At 45.3% G+C, this 23296-nt stretch overlaps 1 protein-coding gene across 2 annotated transcripts in view; it reads right to left on the bottom strand.

The window, feature by feature from the left end:
• The window catches only part of YWHAE (tyrosine 3-monooxygenase/tryptophan 5-monooxygenase activation protein epsilon), a 958490-nt gene that overhangs the window by 405034 nt on the left and 530160 nt on the right, over positions 1 to 23296 (bottom strand). For both annotated transcript variants that reach the window (XM_044054341.1, XM_044054340.1), the window contains exon 4: positions 7732 to 7938. In XM_044054341.1, coding sequence (XP_043910276.1) covers positions 7732 to 7938 — 207 coding nt within the window. The remainder of the gene's footprint in view (positions 1 to 7731; positions 7939 to 23296) is intronic.

Here is a 23296-nt window from a genome sequence, read left to right as displayed (position 1 = left end):
CCTCTTCTGCTTTGACACCAAATACATCCTGCTGTAAAGGTGCATCCAATAATTTTGCTTTAACATGGTCAGAGAGGGTTTGTTCTTTTAACCAAGCATGTCTACGTATGAGCCAGTAACAGCTGCTCTACAGGAAGCTTCCAATGAATCAAATCCGCATTGCAATGTAGGTTTGCCCACCTGTTCAGCTGCATGCAATAGATCTTGCATTTCCTTGAATTCAGGCTGTTCTGAATGTGTGCTCATCTTTTGTTTTATTTAACTGAGACATCAGGAATTGTTGATATTTCAGCATGTGAAACTGGCAATTTAATGCTCTCAGCCAGAGTTGCTGAGGTGTAAATTTTCTTTCCCCACCTATCTAAGGCTCTGGAATCCCTTTCAGAGGGCACAGGATTTTTAGCCATAGAAGCTTTTGCTCCCTTAGGACCCTGGGAAATTGTTTCTGAGTCAGCTACAGGGCTTTTATAAAGGAATTTGAGAGAGTCAGGTACTCTGTAGTACCTGTCTGGTTTGGCTGGAGCAGGAGGTAGAGAGTCTGGATTTAAACTAAACACCAAGTAAACTTCATCCACATCTAAAAAGTACAGTTTTGTACCTACCATAAATGTAGATGTTCGAAGATCCACATTGCTGCAGTCCTTACATATGGGTAGTCCGCTGTCCTCGGTCGGCCCGAATACCAAAGTATAAGGCTGACGTCGGTCAAGGCGCTTAAAACTGACATCAGGACGTCAGGGTACAAAAGCGCATGACCGACGTCATTTCCTCAGTCTTTTCTTGCCCCAGATGTCAGAAGGCCCTAACAAGAAAGGCCAAAGCCAAAACCAGCAAAACTAACCAACCACCGTGCACTAACCATATTTACAATATGTACAACACAAACTACACCACCACCTTCAACAACAGAGGGAAGGAGGGAGGGTTTGACTGCAGCAATGTGGATCTTCGAACATCTACATTTATGGTAGGTACAAAACTGTACTATGTTCTTCATCTCACATTGCTGCAGTCCTTACATATGGGTAGAATCCCAAAGCAGAGGTAAGTGAGGATGGCAAAACTATAAAGCATTAGGAGCTGCCAAAATGCCCTGTAAAAAGTGGAAGGTGGTAATGCTTAGAGAAAGTATGCACTGAACTCCAAGTAGCTGCTTCCAAAATATCTTTAGTAGCCACCCCCCTTAAAAAAGCTGTAGAAGTGGCAGTAGCCCTAGTGGAATGAGGCCTAATCCCAGCTGGAATCTCCTTACCATGATGGGAATAACAAAGCAATACAAAACCCAATCCACTTAGAAATAGTTTGTTTTGAAACAGGTTTGCCCTGAGAACCCAAAGCAAAAGAAACAAACAACTGCTGAGACTGCCTGAACCCTTTAGTTCTGCTCAAATAATATTGCAACTGTCTGTGTATATCCAAGGTGTGCAAAATCCTTTCCCCTTTATTTTGGGGGTTTGCATAAAAAGTAGGCAAATGAATAGTTTGGTTTAAAGCCACACTAGAAACCACTTTAGGCATAAAAGAAGGGTTAGTACGCAAAGACACCCTATCCTTGTGGAAAATTAAGAAAGGCTCAACTGCCATAAGGGCCTGTAATTCAGAAACCCTTCTCGCAGAGGTAATGGCCAACAAAAAAGCAGTCCTCCATGATAAATATTTCAACTCAGCTGATGCTGCAGGCTCAAAAGGTTGTAGAGTGAGTTTTTCCAACACAAAATTGAGATCCCAAGCAGGAGTAGGAGCTCTACGTGGGGGTCTTATATTCTTTGCCCCTCTAAGGAATTGCTTAAACAAAGGCTGAGAAAATAATGGTGGGTCACAGTCATAGTGAGCAGAAATTGCTGCAGCATGAACCTTTATAGAGGAGAAGGACAAACCTTTGTCCAATAACTCAGTAAGGTATTGAAGTGCAATACTTAAATTAGGTTTAGAAACATCAAAGTCCTTTGCTGTACTCCAAAATAAAAATCTCCATTTATCTGCGTAAACTTTCCTTGTACTAGGCCTTCTGGCCTCCAAAATAACATTCAAAACTTGTTGTGGAAGCAGAGACCCTCCAGGGTTTAAAACAGAATATGCCAGGCTGTCAGATGTAGAGAATGAAGTTTGACATTGAGTAAATGACTGTTCTCCTGAGACAGCAGGTGAGGAATCGAAGGCAAAGGCCATGGAGGCTCCCGTACCAGACTTCTCAGTAATGGGTACCAGTGCTGTCGAGGCCAATCTGGAGCTATTAAAATCATGTTTGGCTTGTCCTGTCTGACCTTCAGGAGTACCTTTGGGAGGAGAGGCAGAGGTGGAAAGGCATACACGTGAAGATTGCTCCAACTGAATGAGAGAGCATCCACTTTCCAAGCTGTGGGATGAAACCTTTTTGTGCAAAACTTTGGCAGCTGGTAATTTAGTGGAGACTCGAACAGATCTATGTCTGGAGTTCCCCATAACACTGTCAATCTCTGAAATACATGAGGATCCAATTTCCACTCGTGGGGATCCATAATTTGTCTGCTCAACACATCTGCTAAGGAGTTCTGTGCTCCTGGCAGAAACCTTGCCTGAAGATTTAGCTGTAAACTGAGAGCAGTCTCCCACAAAATCATTGCTTGTCTGCACAGAGGATAAGAATGCGTTCCCCCTTGCTTGTTGATGTACCACATGACAGTTGTGTTGTCTGTTTGAACACCTGCCCTGGAAGAAGTAAATCCTTGAAAGCTATCAATGCAAATTGGACTGCTAACATCTCCTTCAAGCTGATATGTAGATGTTGAAGTCTGGCAGGCCACGTGTCTTGTACCCATTTTCCATTTAGATGAGCTCCCCAAGCTTTGTCTGAGGCATCTGTCGTTAAAATCTGACTCGCCTCTGGCCGGGTCACAGAGTCCCTTGTTTAGGCGGCATTCCTGAGCCCACCACAAAAACTCCTTTTGAATGCAAGGTATTATCTGAATGACAGTGTCCAACTCTTGGCAGTGCTGTGTCCATACATTGAGATACCATTGTAGCTTCCTCATATGCAGTTTGGCATTGGGAAGTACCAGAATACAAGATGCCATGAACCCCAAGGCTTGAAGGACTGTCCTTGCAGTCAGCCTGGACTGACTAGACAATTGGTGGAAGTAAAGAGAAAGATTCTTTTGTTTGTCCGGGGTCAAAAAGGCCATCTGGGATGCTGTATTCAGTCTCACACCCAGAAAGCACATGTCCTGAGAGGGTACTAGACTGGACTTTATTTCGTTCACAGAATACCCCAGGCATCTTAACACTGCCATCACATACTGTAGATGATGAAGAAGTTCGTCCTTTTGGGCCAGAATCAGGCAATCGTCCAAATAAGGATAGATTTGTATTCCTCTTAGCCTGAAGAAAGCTACCACTGGAGCCAGAACCTTCGTGAATACTCTGGGCGCAGTAGATAAGCCAAAGGGCAATGCAGAGAACTGATAATGTGAAGTCCCAGCCCGAAAACGCAGATACTTCCTGCAACTGGGCCTGATAAGAACATGAAGGTAAGCCTCCTTGAGATCCAGCGTCACCATCCAGTGATCTTTGCCCAGCAGAGGTAAAAGCTGTTATAACGTCAACATTTTGAACTTGGGAATGTCCAGATATGTGTTGAGGATAGATAAATCCAAAATTGGTCTCCACGTGTTTCCTTTCTTTGGTACTAGAAACAGGCGAGAATAAAATCCTAGGCCCACTTCTGGCAGTGGGACCGGTTGTATGGCCCCTATTTGAAGTAGCAGAGAAATTTGTTTGTGAGCCTCTAGTCTTTGCTGAGGAGGAACGTCCGGCATGCCTTTGAAAGGAGGCAAGGTATGGAAATAAAACTTGTAACCCTGGTGTATGATATCCAATACCCATTTGTCCTGGGTAATCAACATCCAATTTTCCTTGAAGACTGCTAACCTTCCTCCCAAAGGTGCTGCCAGGCAAGAAGGATCTGGCAGCTAAAAAGTAGGTCATTGGGCCTGTTTACGAAAGGACTGGCCCCTGCCCTCACCCGAAGATTGTGCAGGTGAACTCCTGTTCTAGGCCTGAAAGAACTCTGAGCTCTCCCCTACCACGCCTAGATCTACCCCTAGACTGAGAATCATAAGAAGGATACGCCCACCCCTTAGCAGGCCAATTCCTACTAAACTTGGAGGCTGAACTTGCAAAAAATCTTTAACAGCCTGCATAGACTTAGCCTTGTCTTCCATTTTCTTCAAGACTGACTCCACAGGTGAACCAAACACATCAGACTGCAAAGGAGCATCCAAAATCCTTGTCTTAACATGGTCAGATAAATTCTGATCCTTCAGCCAGGCGTGCCTGCGAAGAACTGAGCCAGTGGCAGCCACCCTAGACGAGGCCTGCACAGCATCAAAACCACACTGTAATGAATGCTTACCCACCTGTTCAGAGACATGCACCAAATCTTGTAATTCTTTACACTCAATGCCTTCCGCCAGAGCATCCACCTTAGACTTCAATTGAGAAAGAAGTTTTGATATTTCAACATATGAAACTAGCAATTCAAGGCCCTCATAGTTAAGGTAGAAGATGTATAGACCTTTTTTCCCCATCCATCCAAAGTTCTGGCTTCTTTATCTAGAGGAACCGGATTTTTTACAACAGAGGCCTTGACACCCTTAGGTCCCTGACTAATAGTTTCTGGGTCCGCCCTAGGACTCTTATAAAGATATTTATGAGCCTCAGGCACCCTGTAATACCTATCCGGTTTAACAGGAGCAGGAGGCAAAGAATCAGGATTAAGAGAAGCCTCTGCAAACACATCTTCCACAACATCCAGAACAGGGGGTATAGCCAAGGGCCTATGCTGGGGTAACAGCAAAAATTCCCTAAGCCTTTTCCGAGAATCAGAGAAGTCCTGACCTTCCCACTTAAAATGTTCCCTCATAGAATGAAGTGTCGCTGAAAAGAAAAATCCTCTGGAGGAGAAGCAGAAGGAGTGGAATCATCTGCATCAGAATCAGAATAAGGAGAGTACTCCTGCAGGTCTTCAGCTGAAGACTCTGAAACATCCAAGCCTGCTCAAAACTTCCCAACTCTGGCTCCACCCTAGGCCTCTTATCAGGAGGGGGCAAAGAACCTCTAATCAGAGTAATCAAATCTTCTGCCATTTTAAGCATGTGCTTCTAGGCACAGACCCTGCTGAACTAGGAGTGACACCAACAGAAGCTAAAACTGGCCTGCCTCTGGGAGAAGCCTTGGAAACAGAAGGAGAAGGCCTAACCACCCTAGGAAGGGAGGGAGTACAGTAACTTGAGAAGCCCCTTCAGCCTGACCTGCCTCCTGAGAGACCACCTCCTGCAAAATCAAAGTCTCCCCCTGAGACTCCAGAGCGGTCTCCGCGGAACCACCGTTCCACTGAAGCCTCTAAAGAACCGGCATCCGAACGGACCTCATCTTGCCGGGTTTAACTGCTTTGTCTTTGCGCTTCTTCGCAGAAGCGGGCGCCGGAGAATCCGACGGCATATTATAATTGCACCGCTTCCCAAAGACCAGCCTAGCACAATCTAACCTCCGCTTAATAGTGCGTTTATTGAACCTAGCACAAAAGCGACACCCAACAACGTCGTGCTCAGGCCCCAGACAAGGAATACACAAAGAATGATAATCCCTATGCGGTATCTGTTTCCCACAAGAAATACAGTTATTCACTTTCTGACATCCGGTAAAACACTGAGGCAAGAAAAAACCAAAATATTCCCCAATGGGGTACTTAGCCAACTTGGATTCGGTCTGAAATTTCAGAACGCCGAACGGCACTTGCAACGCTGCTTCTGCATCGGACCATGCGGCAAAAAGACTGAGGAAATGACGTCGGTCATGCGCTTTTGTACCCTGACGTCCTGATGTCAGTTTTAAGCGCCTTGACCGACGTCAGCCTTATACTTTGGTATTCGGGCCGACCGAGGACAGCGGACTACCCATATGTAAGGACTGCAGCAATGTGAGATGAAGATCAGGAGGGATAGCAAGAGGTCTGTGCTGGGGTAGTAAAAGGAACTCTCGGAGCCTTTTCTTAGAATCTGAGTAATCCTGGCCTTCCCAGTGGAAATGTTCCCTCATGGTATGCACACTTTCCCCAAAGGAGTAGTCTTCAGGGGGAGAAGCAGAGGGAATGGAAACTTCAGCCTCAGAATCCTCAAGGTTGAAAAGTGTAATCCTGTTCCTCAGAAGAATCTGAGGAGAGAAACCTGGTCAGAGGATGCATAATCCTCCTCTTGTCGGTCTTATCAGGAGGGGGATGGGAACCCCTGATAAGGGTAATTAAATCTTCAGCCATCTTAAGCATCCGTTTCTTAGGCATGGGGCCTTGAACTGTAGCCTGAGGTACAGTTTTCTTTGGTTTTAAAGGAGTTTTAAGCTTGGCATAAGATTTAATGGTGAGTGTAGTCTAAATACACCTTCTGCAACCGAAGGTGTTTGGGTTGCACTGGTGTCTAGTTCTGCTCCGGTGTCGGTAGAAGGATGAGTCGGCCTAGTGGACTCAGCTTGGGAATCCGCAGCTGTCTGGGGTTCCAGTTCTGCAGTCGTCAGGGGCTGCGTAGGCGCCTCACTGAAAACTGGAGAACCGGCAACAGGCCCAACTGAGGCCTCAGTGTCTGGCTTATTCCTAGGCTGCCTGTCCTTATCCTTGCGTTTTTTTTATGAGTGGCGGTCGTCGGCTGCTCCGACAGCATGATATAATTAAATTTCCTACCAAAGTAATGCAGTGCGAAGTCAAAATGGCGTTTTGATAGTTTATTAAACCTAGCGCAAAACCGACAAGCTGTGACGTCGTGGTCTGGGCCTAGGCAAGGAATACAATAGGAATGGAAGTCCTTGAGGTATTTGCTTCCCACAAGAAATGCAATTAACTTTTTCTGACATCGGACTGAGGCAAGAAAATGTTCCCCAACGGGGTAGTTAGCTTTAATGAAGACTTCGGACTGAAATTCAAATCGAAAATCTCAGGTGTCTGTCAACCGGCACTTGCCAACTGCTTCGGGCACAGCGAGGCAAGAAAGACTAAAGAAAATGGCATCTGATGCCTCTTAAATACCCTTGCCGCACTGACTTCAGGGAAGAAGCGACAGCAACCAACGCCGGACCAAGACTTTGGAATTCGGGCGGATTGCGGGACCGCCTGACGGCAGGATAACCCAAGTGTGACGACTGCAGCAGGGTAACACGATGAACATCTGATCAGCTGCATCATGGGCAGGACAACCTACAGAGCCCTAAGGTTACTATAGAAGTGGGTTTGATGGCTGCCACTGGCTCGATTATACTGCTAGACTAGCTAAATTAAAAAAAAGAGAGAACATTGTACCACATGGGTCACTAGGATCTGCATCCTAGACCTGGAGAACAGAAACAAGGAGGAAATTAGGTGGAGGAACTTGACTTGAGAAAAGTTGATACCAACTTCAGTACTGCTGAACGGGCTGGCTCATTAAAGAAAAATATTCTTACAAAACTTTTCCCTTTCCAAACATTAATCTTCTACCTAGACTGCTCAGTTTAGTAGAGCCAGATACACAACATGCATGGTTTAAGATGTGGACAAGGAAATAAATGTTTACAAGTTATATACACGCAAAACAAATGCAAGATTTAGTTTACTAAATATAAAAATCATTGGAATAAAAATTTCCTTCAAGTTACTGCAATCAGAAATGCGCATAAAAACTTTGCAGGAGTATACCTGCCCAGCCAAAGGGTATGCAAATTTCTACATACCTGCAAGCACGATCAGGGGAGTTAAGAATTTCATAGTAGAACACAGAAAAGTTCAGTGCGAGGCCTAAACGTATGGGATGCGTTGGTGGTAGTTCTGTCATTGCAATGTCACTAGCAGCTTTATATGCCACTAAACTGTTCTCTGCTGCCTGTTTCCTGTCATTACCTACAGCAAACTCTGCCAGGTACCGATAATAGTCACCTTTCCTGAAAGATGAAAATGGTAATTTTGGCAACATATTAACTTGTGTACAATTAACAAAAAAATTACCACACATGCATCAAAAACAATCTGAAGATGAACACTATCAGATACTAATGAAATACAGAATTCTCACTTGCCAGTTTGAAAATTGTCTTCACTTTCAAAACAAATGCCTCAAATTTTACACAGAGCTGTTGGGTACAACAAATTGCAATATCGAAGCACTTAAAACCTAGTTGATATTTTTCTGCCTTATGAGCACATGCATCTTGAAATAGTTGTGTAAAATCTTACCATAACCATAGAAGTCCCTCTCTTCCACGTTGCAGTGTTCTTGGTGTGGGATTTCCTGCCTTCAGGCGACTCTTACGTTGGCTCCTGCTGTTGCAGCTGCGTGGGACGTTACACATAGGGCCATAAACCAGGGACCTTAAGTATGATTGCACGCACAATCCTCAGAACTTGAAGCTAAGCAGGCAAAGTAGATGGCCCAACAGGATAGGCTGCCAAAAGCGACATGCATAAGGCCCTGGGTCTCTTTCTGTAATGGAGAGAAGCATCAGGAATCAGACTGGTAGAGTCTGAGGGGGAATGGTGGGTGGGAAGGAATACTGCAACATAGAAGAGGACATCTACGGTTATGGTAAGATTTTACATAACTATTCTATGTCCTTCTATTTCCATGTTGCAGTACTCTGTGTGGTAGAGTACCACAGCTTAGTTTGATGAAAGAGTGGCAGATGCAGAAAATGATTCCACAAAGCTCTGTAGGATTGCCCTGGCAAATCCTGCACGTGCTTTGGAGATTTGGTTCAATTTGTAATGTTTGGTGAAAGTGTGGATAGTGGACCATGCAGCTGCTTCTATAATGGAAACAGTGTCCATGCCTTTCTGGAAGGCCTTGGAAGTGGCCACTGCTCTTGTGGAGTGTGCCTCAACCCCAACTGGAGGGTTTTTTCTGTGGCGAGTAGCAGAAACAGACTGCCTTGCCCAATGCCCTGGGATGGCAAGATGCAAAGTTGTTTGAATTTTCTAATGTCTTCAGTCTTGAAATAAAATCTCAGCTGCCTGTGGACATCTAGGGAGGGGAGTATCCCCTCTCCCTGGTTGGTGGGAGAGGGGGGAAAAATTGGTTAGCTGAATGGAGTGATTTCGAGATAAGTCATTGACTACCTTGGGCATAAAGGAGGGATTAGTCCTCAATGTGACCCTGTCCCTATGAAAGATGGTGTAAGGTCAGCATGCCATTAAGGCTTGTAGCTCGGAAACCCTACTGGCAGAGGTAATAGCCACTAACAGTACTGTTTTCCAAGTACAAAACTGTAGATTGGCTGTATTAGCCAGTTCGAAGGGGAGCTGGGTGAGTTTCTTCCAGGATGAAGTTCAGGGGTAGGCTTCTTAGGTGGTCTGATGTGCAAGACACCTTTAAGTTTCACATGTAGCATGGCTAACAAGGGAGGCTCTACAGGTAAGCAGGCAGATAACGGAGAGTCGCACTTTCACTGATGAATAAAAGTCCAGCCTTTATACGTTGACACATATGAAAGGACTGGGGGGGGGGGGGTCAGCCTCACAAGGGTCCCTTTCCTGTCCCAGACGGAGTAAATCTTTCCCATTTAGCAAAGTATGATTTTCTAGTAGTGGGTTTCCTGGCCTCCCTCAGGACTGATAGCACATCCTCTGAATAGTGGTGTTTGAATGGGGTTAGTAATTTATCACCCACAGAGTCAGGGATAGCATTTTCAAGTGTGGGTGTAGCAGAGTTCCTTTGTCTTGCCAGAAGGTCCACCTTGAGGGCTAACTTGCAGTGATTGCCCTCTGCTAAATCATGCAGAAGGGGGAACTAGTGCTGCCTTGGCCAGCAGGGAGCCACTAACAAGATATTTGGTTTGTCCTTCCCAATTTTCAGAAGGACTTGGGAAGGGGGAGGTGTAAAGGAACTTCCCCTCCCAGGTGAAACTGAAGGAGTCTACTCTCCAGGCTTGGGGGGAGTAAGTCTTTGTGCAGAAGGTCTGCAGCTGCCTGTTCTGGGGGACGGCAAACAGGTCTATTTGTGGAGTGCCCCACCGGTGGACTATGTCTAGGAAGACCATCCTGTCCAGCAGCCATTCGTGCTGTGGAGAGGATGTTCTGCTCAGGAGGTCTGCTTGCTTGTCCTGCGAAGGGATGTAGCTGGCCTGCAGGGATAGGTTGTGCTTTGATACTAGGTCCCAGCCACCCTGAAACACAGAGGGAAGGAGGGAGGTAATTGTGGACTGCAGGGAGGGAATCTCTACATATCTACATGGTAGGTACAAACTAAACTATCTTTCTCTCTTCTTCTCCCTTGCTGCAGTCCTTATTGAAGAGTCTCTGAAAATGAAAAATCCTCAGGAGGAGAAGAGGGGAGTGAGATCATCCAGAATAAGCAGGAGGAAAGATGCTCATGAAGTCAAGCAGAAGACTCTGAAGCCTGTGAACACAAACTCCTGTTCCAACTTAGGCCTTCCCTCAGTGGGGGCATATCAGGTGGGGGCTAGAATCAAATCTTCAGCCAAATCAGTACAGCTAGCCTGCACAGCTGGTATGCCTTGGTACCTCCATGTTTGTTAAATTACCACATTACAGTGGTATTGTCAGACACTATCAGAAGAGGACCTGGTAGCAGTAGGGGTATGAAGATCTGCCAAGCTATGCTGTCCTCTCCTTTACATTGATGTGTTTGGTTTTCATGGGAGGATGCCAAGTGCAAGGTGGCTCCCTAACCTGAATCAGGCATCTGTTTGCAATATTTGTGGGTTGAGGGGGTTGCAGTGGAAGCCCCGGGGTTTAGTTGTACTTGCTGGATCCACCAAATGATTTCCTTTAAACAGGGAAGAAGGGGGATAACTTGTTCCAAGTGACTCGTGTTGTGACCAGACATTTTTGAGGTACCATTTCAGTTTTTGCATATGCATTCTGGCCAATAGTATCATAGGAATGGTTGCTGCCATCAAATCCCAGGAGTCTAAGGAATTGCCTTGCAGTGACTGTCTAGGAGAGCAAGACCTCCTGGGAGTGGGAAGCTAGAGATGGAACCTTGTCTTGTGGGAGAAAGGCTTTAGTTTCGATTCTGCCACCTAGGAATATCTTGTCCTTGTATGGGTTCAGGGAGGACTGCGGGTGAACTCTAGACTTTGTAGAAGGGACATAGTGAAGTGTAGGCAGTCCTAAGAGGGAATCTGACTGTGCTAGGATAAAGACGTCGTCCAGATATGGGCAAATCTGGATTCCTTGGATCCTGCAGAAGGCAATTGCTGGAGCTAGGAATTTTGTAAACACTCTTGGGGCAGTGGATAAACCAAAGGGCAAGGCTGCAAATTGGAAGTGTGATGATGGGCCAGAGAAGTGCAGGAAATGTCTGTGTAAGGCCCTGATGGGAATGTGCAGGTAAGCATCTTTTAGGTCCAAAGTGACCCATGAAAGCATTTGAGGGTATGAGGGGTAAGAGTGGGAAGTGACAGCATTTTGAAGGAGGGTACCTGTAGGTAAAGGTTTAGGAAAGATCCAAAATGGGTCTCCAGGGCCCGTCCTTTCGAGGGACCAGGAACAGACGGGAGAAGAATCCCTTTATTGTCCTGTGGGAACAAGGCTCTATTGTGCCTTGTTGCAGGTCTTACAATTTGTGGAAGGCGATGGCATTATTTTTTTGGGGGAAAAGGAATGCCCTTCCAGGGGGGAAATATGATTTCAGGATAGAAAGTATCCTTGAATAATGGTTTAATACCCATTGGTCTGTGGTGATTTTTTGCCAGAAGGGGAGTAAAGCGAGCTGAGAGCGGCAGACAGGCAAGGCAGTCGCGCATTAGAGCCTCCCTGTCCTGAAAGGGTGGTCTAGGCTGAGAAGGTGGGGCCTGGATGAGGAAAGTCTTACCAATTCCTCCTGTGGGTCTGGAGGAGGCAGCAGAATGCTGGTTAGGCCTAACAAAGGGTCTTAGCCGTGTAGTTCCTATAAAATGTGGGTATAGGGGATACCAAGAGATTTTTCTATTTAAGAATCTGCAAGAAAAAAGCAGTCTGCAGATCGCTTTCCAAAGAGGAAGTTTTGTTCCAGGGGGGCGTCCAAGATTTTGGACCAAGTCCTCTGGCAGATTCTGTAGTCTAAGCCAGGAACATCTAAGGACAAATGCTGCAGAGCAAGCAGAAGCTTCTGCAGCATCGTAGCTGCATCTTATGGAGTGTCTAGCCACTTGTAGTGGCCAAGACAATTTGGAGGAGATACAAGTTTTAACGGGACTGTCAGGAATTGAAGCCAGCAGAGGTGGCTTGGGATACTAAGTCCAGGACATACTTGGTCATGTGAGCTTGATAGTTAATGGCTCTGAAGGCCAAAGTGGAGGAGGTATACACCTTTTTGCCTAGCCTATCCATGGATTTGCTATCTTTATCCGTGAGCAATAGGGAGGCAGAATGCAACAACCTAGACTGTATCAGGGGCAGTAGCAATCACTGCTGGGTCTGCTAAGGGTGGCTGAGGATTTTTTGTTCCTCTGGTACCTTGTAGAAGTGGTAAGAGCACTTGGGTGCAGGAGGCTTGAGTCAGGTGTTCGGGGCTGCAGTAAAGGCATCCAAGTATGCCGAAGAACAGGGGTACAGCTGAAGGGGAGGGTGACTCCACTTGCAGAACAAAATATCTTTTTTGGGTTTGTCATTTGGGAAGTATCCCATTTGAAATGGTCTCATTTTGGTGATGGTTTCACCAAATGTAATGCCTTCAGGTGGAGAATCCCCTTCCACAGAATCCTCATCAGGAGTCTCTCCTTGGGAGAAGTAATCTGGGGTGCCTAAGAGTTGGATTCATCTGAGGAAGATTAGGTGGATTCATGTTCAAGGAGGGGGAGCCATGGGAATGAAGCAGAGGCAGACTTTGGGATTAGCAGAGGCAATGTAGTTGGGATGAGGCAGAAGGCCTCAGGGCCATAAATGCCTGCATAAGAGAAGAGGTGAAGGCCTCCCAGTCTGGAGGGCCTTCAGAAGCAGGTGTAATGTGTTTGGTTTTCGGCTTCTTTTTGGTTGGAGTCTGTCTAGAGCTGGATTTGGCAGCAGCTATCAGAGGTCTGGATCCCGGGTCAAAGGAACCACCAAGTCTACCCCCCCCCCCAACACAGACAGGTGGAGGTGTCTGAGAAAGCTCTGTGGACGTGCTGGTCATCAGATGTGCATCGGCCTCCACGATGGAGTCAGATGAGTATGCCTCAACTCCTACATCAGTAGTTGGCAGGGTGTCCAGATGCGAAGCAGCAGGCAATGAAGGCCTATGCATCTTGGCCTTCTTACGCAGAGGTTCTTAGGTGGCCTCTGAAGTGGGATCCATCCTGAGAGCCAGCCGTTTGAGGCGTTGGTTTTCTAAGTAAAGGTTTAAAGCTGCTAGACTATGCAAGATCTTAGGCACAAAAGATTTACTAATATGGGAGACATTATTGGTAGTGTTCCCAGCCTAAGCAGAAAACGCATTTGTCATGGGCATCCTTATGGGGAATTTGGTGCCCGCACTGGAACTTTTGCTTTTTCAATGACATCAGCTGAAAGCTACAACCAAGCCTAAGCAATGCGAAAGACTGGTAAAAAATCAGAAATGCAAAAATCCAATGGGTTACTTATCTAAAGTCGATCTGACGTCTGAAGAGCAATCATACAATGCAAAGTCTACGGCTGAAATGTTCTGAGGACTGTGCAGACGTCATGCTTAAGGTCCCTGGTTTATGGCTCTACGTGTGACGTCCCACGCAGCTGCAACAGCCAAGCTGAAGCTTTTGTATAGGAGCAGACGTACGAGTCGCCTGAAGGCAGGAAATCCCACACCAAGAATACTGCAATATAGAAAGGTCTATATTAGAACACCGAACTTTCAAAAGTTCGAGTGTTCTAATAAACTGAATCGAAAATTTAAAACATTGAACATACAGAAAATACAGTGTACAATTACCATAAATGTAGACGTTAAGAGTGTATTCACTGATGAAGTCATTACATTTGGGTAATCTGCTGGCAGGTTGCCCTCAGTCGGCCTTTACAGTCTCAGGTCCTGCGTCGGTTGCAGTCTCCTCTTCCATGACATCAGGTCGTCAGGGGTATAAAACATGCAGCCGACACCATTTTAAAAAGTTTTTCTTGCCTCAGATGTCAAGTGGGTAGCAAAAAAAAATTTATATGTATAAACAGTAAATATATAAATGCACCTTAGAAACATAAAATTTACCTTCAGCTAAAAGCAAATACACCACAAAGGCTTTTGAGTATAGTGAAGGAAAGAAAAGGTATAGTATAGAAAGATGGCTGGCGGGTGGGTAACCCAGACTGCAACAGTGAATACACTAACATCTACATTTATGGTAAGTGTACACGACAGTACTATGTTCTTCGTGCTTCACTGTTGCAGTCATTACATTTGGGTAGAATCCCAAAGCTATGGAAGGGAGGATGAACTAAGCATTAGGAGCAGCTATAAGGCCCTGCAGGACTACAGTGGCAAAGCCTGCCCTGGATTCAGAGGAGAGGTAAATAATGCTTTGTGAACGTATGAACTGAGCTCCAAGTAGCAGCTTCTAGAATGTTTCTGGTAGGGACCCCTCTGAGGAAAAGCTGAAGTAGAGGCAGTCCTAGTGGAGTGGGATCCGATTCCCTTGGGCACAGGTTTACCATGGTGCAAGTAGCAGAAACGAATGCAATGGCTTACCCATTTAGAAATAGTCTGCTTTGATATAGCCTTCCCCTCTGATCCTGCAGCAAATGCTACCAGTAGTTGCTCAGACTGAGATTTTCTCCTGTTTAAGTAGAATCTTAGTTGTCTGTGTATATCCAATGAATGCAGAATTCGCTCCCCCTTGTTCTGCGGATTTGGGAAAAAAGTTGGCAGGTGAATGATCTGGTTAAGAGCCACACTGGATACCAGCTTAGGCATAAAAGGATTGGCCCAGAGGGCCACCCTGTCCGGGTAAAAAAATAATGAGGCTCCACTGCCATGAGAGCCTGTAGTTCTGAAACCCTTCCAGCTCAAGTGACTGCCAAAAGAAAAGCGGTCTTCCAAGAAAGAAATGTTATATCCCCACTAGCTGCTAGTTCAAAAGGAGGCAGGGTAAGCATTTCCAGCACAAAATTGAGGTCCCATGCAGGAGTTGCTCTCCTGGGAGGCCTTAAATTTTTGGCTCATCTGAGATAGTTTTAGCAGTGGATGAGAAAAGAGGGGAGGCTCTGTGTTGTAATGAGCCAAGATGGCAGAGGCATGGATTTTTATTGAAGAAAAAGATAGGACCTTGTCAAGCATCTCAGTTAAGTATTGTAAAATCTGAGGAATATTGGGCTTTTCTGGTCTTCCTTGTGCTTGGTTCCAAGCACAGAATCTCTTCCATTTATCGGCATAACATTTTCTAGTACTAGGCCTTCTGGCTTCCAAAATGACATCCATCACAGGTTTACTGAGAGATGTGGTTTGAATAATTAGTTGATTAGCCATGCTGCAAGCTACAAGATTCAGAGTTTGGAGGAGTGTGCAGAATTTGATAGTTCTGCTGAGACAATAGATGGTGTTTGAGGCAAGTACTAAGGAGGAAGGTGTGACATTTCTTAGAAGCGGGTACCAGTGTTGGCTAGGCCAGTCCGGAGCAATTAGAATCATTTTTGGTTTTTCCTGTCTGACTTTTAGTAAGACCTTGGAGAGCAGAGGCAGAGGGGGAAACGCATAGACTGATAGGTTTTTCCAGCTGAAGGATTGAGCATCCACTTTCTAAGCTTTTTTGTGGTGAGCTCGTGCAGAATTTGTCCAACTGATAGATCTATGTGCCTCTCCACAAAACTATGTCTGGGCTTCCCCATTTGTGTCTATGTGAAGGTTTGTGGATCCAGTTTCCATTCGTGCAGGTCCATAAGATTTCTGCTTAGGTCTGCCAGAGTATTTTGCTTTCCAAGCAGAAATTGAGCTTGAAGATGTATTTGGTAAGTCAAGGCTGTGTTCCACAAGGCCATGGCTAGTCTGCAAAGGGGGTAGGAATGGGTACCCCCCCCTGCTTGTTTATGTACCAGAACTGTGGTGTTGTCAGTCTATCAGTAGTTGTCCTGGATGAGGCAAGTCCTTGAAGGCTGTCAGAGCACTCTGAACAGCTAGCATTTCTTTCTGGTTGATATGTAGAGGCATTTGGTTTGGGCTCCATTTGCCCTGAATGCATCTCCCTGCCAGGCGGGCCACCCAAGCATAGTCTGATGCGTCTGTAGTTAGGGTTTGGGTGGCAGGGGTAGAGTGAATGACAGTCCCTTGTTTTGGTGACATGTCTCTGCCCACCAAAGAAACTCCTGTTGTAGGCAGGGGATGAAAGGCATCATTGTTTCCAGGCTGTGACCATGTTGACTCCATAAGCTTTTTAGGTACCATTGACGTTACCTCATATGCAGTCTCGCATATGGAATTAGTAGAATGCAGGATGCCATGAACCCCAAAGCCTGCAGAATTTGTCTTGCAGATAACTGGGTTTATGTTGCCATTTGTTTCAAGTATGTTGTCAATTGCCATCTGGGCAGTTGTATTCAAGCTTGCACCCAGGAATGTTATTTGAGAGGGTACCAGTAGTGATTTGTTTTCGTTTATGGTGCACCCTAGGCATGCTAGAATGTACAGTTGTGTAGCTTCCATAAATGTAGATGTTAGTGTATTCACTGTTGCAGTCATTACTCTTGGGTTATCCTACTGGCAGGCTACCCTCAGTTGGCCAGAATTCCAAAGTCTAGGTCCGGCATCGGTTGCTGTAGCCTCTTCCCTGACGTCAGTGCGCAGACGCCATTTTCTTCAGTTTTTCTTGCCCCAGATGTCAGGTGCCCCCAAATTGGTAGGCTGAAAAATATGCCAATAAAAATGCATGCACAAAAATAACATTTCCTTCATCTACAAGCATACACACCAAATAGGTTGTATAGGATAGAGAAGTGCAGATAAGTCCCAGCAAAGAAAAGGGGGATGGTGGGTTGGTAACCTGGACTGCAACAGTGAATACACTCTAACATCTACATTTATGGCAGGTACACAACTGTACTATGGTCATGTTTCACTGTTGCAGTCATTACTCTTGGGATGAATCCCAAAGCTGAGGATGGCTGGCTGGGCTAAATAGGATTAGGAGAGGCTATGAGGCCCTGCAGAACTGCAGCGGCAAAGCCTGCTCTGGACTTAAAGATGTAAGTGGTAGTGCTTTGTGAAGGTGTGCACTGAACTCCAAGTTGCAGCCTCTAAGATATCTTTGGCTGGTATTCCTGAGGAAGGCTGCTGAAGTGGCTGCTGCTCTGGTGGAATGAGGCCAAATGCCCTTAGGCACTGATTTGCCATGTTGAAAATAGCAGAAACGGATGCAATGGCCTATCCATTTAGAAATAGTCCGTTTTGAGATGGCCTTTCCTTGTGATCATGCAGCATACGACACAAAGTTGCTCAGTCTTTCTGAAAGCTTTAGTTCTGTCCAAGTAGAAGCGCAACTGCCTATGTCCAAAGAATGCAGAATTTTCTCACCCTTGCTCTGTGGATTTGGATAAAAAGGTAGGAAAGTGAATGGTTTTGGTTGAGGGCCACACTGGACACCACCTTAGGCATAAATGTAGGGTTTGTCCTCAGAGAAACCCTGTCTGGATGAAAAATGATGAAAGGTTCCACAGCCATGAGTGCTTGCAGAGGTTACTGCAAGGAACAGAGCTGTTTTTCAGGATAAGAATTTTATATCTGCTGTTGCTAGCTCGAAAGGTGGCAGTGTGAGTTTTTCCAAGACATTGAGGTCCCAGGCCAGAATTGGTGCTCTCCTTGGAGGCCTAATGTTTTTGGCCCCTCTGAGGTACTGCCTTAAAGGAGAAAAGATAGGTGGTTCCGTATTGTAATGGGCTGAAATGGCAGAGGCATGAATCTTAATTAATGAGAAAGAAAGGCCTTTGTTCAGCATCTCAGTAATGTATGGTAAAATCTGAGATATATTTGGTACAAGTGTTAATACCTTGTTCCAAGCACAGAAACTTCCATTTTTCTACATAAGATTTTCTGGTACTGGGCCTCCTGGCCTCCAAGATAACATCCATAACAGCTTTTGAAAGAGGAGTGTTCTGAACGGCTACATTATCCAAGCTGCCAGATTTAAAGTCCTGAGTTGGCTGTGCAGGATCTGATTGTTTTGTTGGGTCAGCAAGTGAGAAGTTTGAGGCAATATCCATGCTGGACCTTGAGACAAGCTCTTTAGAATTGGGTACCAGCGCTGGCGTCGCCAGTCTGGTGCAATCATTTTTGGCTTCTCTTGTCTGACCTTTAGGAGTACCCTGGGAAGGAGAGGCAGTGGGGGAAAAGCATATACTGTTAGATTTTTCCAGCTGAAAGACTGTCCACTTTCCATGCTTGCTTGTGATAAATCCTTGTGCAAAATCTCTGCAATTGGCAGTTGTGAGGGGAGGCAAATAGATCTATGTCTGGGCATCCCCATTTCCTTATGCTGAAGACTTGTGGATCCAGTTTCCATTCGCGGGGATCCATGAGGTTTCTGCTTAGTCTGCCAGAGTATTTGTTTTTCCTGGCAGGAATTGTGCTTGCAGGTGAACTTGAAAAGCCAATGCTGTGTCCCATAAGGTCATTGTTGGTCTGCAGAGAGGCTAGGAATGTGTACCTCCCTGCTTATGTACCACATGACCGTAGTGTTGTCTATCAGTAATTGTCCTGGATGAAGCAGGCCCTTGAAAGCTGTTGGGGCGTTTTGAACAGCGAGCATCTTTTTGATTGATGTGAAGATGCATCTGGTTTGCAGGCCATGTGCCCTGAATACATTTTCCTGCCATATGGGACCCCCAGGCATAACCTGATGCATCCATTGTCAGTGTCTGTCTGGCTGTGGGTAAACTGAATGGCAGACCCTTGTTGTGGTGACAGGCTTCTGTCCACCATCGAAACTCCTGTTGTAGGCAGGGAATGAGTGCAATTACTGTCTCCAGGCTGTGGCAATGCTGAGTCCAAACACTTTAGGATACCATTGCAGTTTCCTCATATGCAGTCTGGCATATGGAATTAGTAGAATGCAGGATGCCATGAAACCCAAGTCCTGCAGGATTTTCCTTGCAGGTAAGTGGGTTTTTGTTGCCACTCTTGAAGTAGTCAGTTGCTTTTGTTTGTCTGGCGTGAGAAGCCATCTGGGCAGTTTTATTTAAGCTTGCACCCAGGAATATTATCTCTTGAGAGGGTACTAGTTTTGATTTTTTGTTTACTGTGTACCCTAGGCCAATTAGTAATCTTTTTACAAATGCCAGATGCTTAAGAATGGCTTTGTTCTCTTGAATTAGGCAGTCGTCCAAGTAGGGATATATTTGAATTTCTTTTTGTCTGCAAAACGCAATTACTGGTGCCAGGCATTTTGTGAAGACCCTGGGCGCAGTAGATAAGCCAAAGGGCAGTGCAGAGAATTGGTAATGCATTAAGTCAGCTATGAATCTGAGGTACCTTCGGCAAGATTGTCTGATCGGGACATGCAGGTATGCCTCTTAGGTCCAAAGTTACGAGAGCCAAGCCTTCTTGCCCAGCATGGGCAGTAGCTGCTGTAGAGTCAACATCTTGAATTTTGGAACTTCCAGAAACGTATTTAGTACAGACAGGTCCAGTATTGGTCTCCAGGTTGTCCTTTCTGGGTACTAGAAAAAGTCTGGAGTAAAATCCTTGCCCCTGCTCTTGTTGTGGTACTTGCTGAATGGCCCTCATGTCCATGACAGCAGAAATTTGTTTTTGTGCCTCTGCCCACTGATTGTGTGGCAGGTTTGGCATACCTTTTGACCTTGGTAGAGTGTGAAAATGGAACCTGTAGCCTTGGGACATATGTTCAGAACCCATTTGTCTTGGGTAACCATTTGCCAAATAGATGAAAAAATTGCTAGTTTTCCCCCTAAGGGGGCTGCCAAAAAAAAAGTGCTTGGATCTGGTAGAGGAAAGTCATTGGGACAGTTTCCTTAAGGCTGTGATTTGTCTTCTCCGCTTTTGGAGGTAGGAGCACCCCATTGTTTAGGCCTGTATGAGCCTTGGGGCGGAGATCTGCCTCTGTGGTCTGACACTGGAAAGGACCAATTTTTAGAAGGCCAGTTCCTGCTAAACCTGGATGGCTGTACCTGTAAGAAATCCTTGACTGTCTGCATGGATTTTGCTTTATCCTCCATTTATTTCAATACCTCTTCTGCTTTAGTACCAAACAAAGTATCATGCTGTAATGGTGCATTTAATAATTTTGCTTTAATATGATCAGGCAGATTCTGTTCAACCAAGCATGCCTTCTGATAACAGAACCTGTAACAGCGGCCCTGCAAGAGGCCTCAAGTGAATCATAACCACATTGCAAAGTATGTCCCATTTGTTCAGCTGCATGCAATAAATCCTGCAATTCCTTGTTCTCTGAACATTCGGTATTTGTCAACAATTTCTGTTTAAGCAAGGACATTAAATATTGTTGATATTTAAGCATATGAAACTGAATTTATAAAGCCCTTACAGCTTACAGGAAGTGTACACTTTTCCCATCTTTCTAGAGCCCTAGAATTCCTATCAGAGGGGACAGGGTTTTTTGCAGTGGAAGCTTTAACCCCCTTTGGGACCCTGAGATATATTTTCTGGGTCAGCAGTGGGGTTTTTATAAAGGAATTTATGAGAATCTGGGACCCTGTAGTATCTGTTTGGCTTAGCAGGTGCAGGGAGTAAAGAGTCAGGAGACAGGCCAGACTCTGAAAATACATCTACAATGTCTAGAACAAGTGGAATAGCAAGGGGTCTGTGCTGAGAAGTAGCAGAAAGTCTGAGCCTTTTCTTAGATTCAGAAAGATCTCGGCTCTCCCAGTGGAAAAGCTCCCTCATGGTATGCAGGGTTTCCCCCAAAAGAATAATCCTCAGGAGGAGAGGCTGAAGGAATGGATTCTTCAGCATCAGAATCCTCATAAGGAAGCATGGAGTAATCCTGTTCAGAAGAGGAAGAGAAAATAGAAACCTGATCAGAAGAATCATACTCTGTCTCTTGCCTAGGCCTCTTATCAGGAGGGGGATGGGAGCCCCTGATCAAAGTAATTAGGTCTTCGGCCATTTTGAGCATCTGTTTTTAGGCATGGAAGTCTGAGTAGGAGAATGCTGCACTTGTTTTTGTCTTTAGAGCTGCTTTAGTCTTTGAAGCTGAAGATGGCTTAATATATAGTTGTGTAGGTCTGAAGACACCCTCAGAACCAGATGCCTGCTCAGCGGCTCTGGACCCATCTGAGGGAATGATTTCAGAGTGTCCAATACCTTGAGTATCCAGAGGCCCAGTCGGCTCCACGGAGTCAGAAACGGCCTGTGGCTCTGAGGTAGCAGGCGCCAGGGGCTGCAAAAGCGCCTCACTGAGAACCAGCAAACCGGCGACTGGCCTAGCAGAGGCCTCATCGGTTCTGGACCTCGGATGTCTATCCTTTTCCTTGTCCTTGCGTTTTTTGTAAACTCCAGTTGTCAGCTGGTCTGACTGCATTATATAATTAAATCGTCGGCCAAAGTATATAATTAAATCGTCGGCCAAAGTATATAATTAAATCGTCGGCCAAAGTATATAATTAAATCGTCGGCCAAAGTATATAATTAAATCGTCGGCCAAAGTATATAATTAAATCGTCGGCCAAAGTATATAATTAAATCGTCGGCCAAAGTATATAATTAAATCGTCGGCCAAAGTATATAATTAAATCGTCGGCCAAAGTATATAATTAAATCGTCGGCCAAAGTATATAATTAAATCGTCGGCCAAAGTATATAATTAAATCGTCGGCCAAAGTAATGAAATGCAAAATCTAACAGACGCTTAATAGTGCGTTGGTTAAATCTAGCACAAAAGTGACATCAACGATGTGATCAGGGCCTAGGCAAGGAATACAGTAAGATTGAAAATCCTTATGATGCATTTCTTGTGGGAAGCAAATACTACAATTGTTAACTTTTTCTGACATCGGTCTGGAGCAAGAAAAAAAAAAAGTTTCTCCAACGGGGTACTTAACTTTAATGAAGACTTCTGAGATATTCAAATCAGAGTTTTAGAAACGGAGTCAGCCGACCGGCACTTGTGAACTGCTTTTGCTTTGGGCACTGCACGGCAAGAAAGACTGAAGAAAATAGCATCGGCTGCATCTTTTATACCCCTGGCGCACTGTCAGGGAAAGGAAACAGCAACAGACACCGGACCTAGACTTTGGAATTCTGGCCGACTGAGGGTAGCCTGCCAGCAGGATAACCAAGAATAACGACTGCAACAGTGAAACACGATGAACATGCCTTTTTACAAATGCCAAATGCTGAAGAGTGTCCTTGCCCTCTGCCTGAATGAGACAATCGCCCAAATAAGGATAAATTTGAAGGTTTGTCTGCAGAACGCAATTACTGGTGCCAGGCACTTTGTAAAGACCCTGGGCACAGTAGATAAGCCAAAGGGCAGTGCACAGAATTGGTAATGCAAAAAACCTGCTTTGAAGCGGAGGTATCTTCTGCAAGACTCCCTTATTGGGCTATGCAGGTATGCCTCTAAGTCTAGTTACCAACCAGGCATTCTTGCCTAGCATAGGCAGTAGTTGTAAAGTCAGCATTTTGAGTTTTGGAATATCCAGGAACGTTTTCAGAATCGATAAGTCCAGTATCGGACACCATGATTTGTCTTTTCTGGGTACCAGGAAAAGTCTTGAATAAAATCCTTGTCCGTTTTCCTTTTCTGGTACCGGCTGAATAGTCTCCATATCCATGAGGGACATGACTTGCTTCTGGGTCTCCGCCCACTGGTTTTGTGGCAGATCTGGCCATCAGTTTGGAATTGGCATAGTATGGAAATGAAATCTGTAACCCTGGGATACTATGTTCAATACCCACTTGTCCTGGGTAATTAACTGTCAATTTTGAGCACAAAGTGCTAGTTTCCCCAAGTGAGCTGCCAAAAGAAAAGTGCTTGGAGATGGTAGAGGAAAGTCATTGAGACAGTTTACTGCAGGGTTGTGATTGTTACATCCAGATTTAGAGGTGGAGGCACCCCATTGCTTTGACCTGTAAGATCCTGGTGACTGATACTTGAAGCATTTTGAGTGCCTGAGTTTGCCCAGAGTGGCTGTGTTGGACACAGGAAAGGACCAATTCTTAGGCCAGTGCCTCCTGAACATGGGTGGCTGCACTTGCAAGAAATCTTTCAGTTTGCATAGATTTAGCTTAGTCTTCCATTTTCTTTAAAGCCTCTTCTGCCTTATTACCAGACTATCATGCTGTAAAGGGGCATCCAACAATTTAGCTTCAACATGATCAGGCAGATTTTGCTCCTTGAGCCAGGCATGCCTCATCACAGATCCAGTTACGGCGGCCTTGCAAAAGGT

Source organism: Protopterus annectens, chromosome 13.part0, assembly GCF_019279795.1.
Source record: "Protopterus annectens isolate FY-2018-M chromosome 13.part0, PAN1.0, whole genome shotgun sequence".
NCBI classification, from domain to species: Eukaryota; Metazoa; Chordata; order Ceratodontiformes; family Protopteridae; genus Protopterus; species Protopterus annectens.
This window is presented reverse-complemented; position numbering and strand designations above follow the sequence as displayed.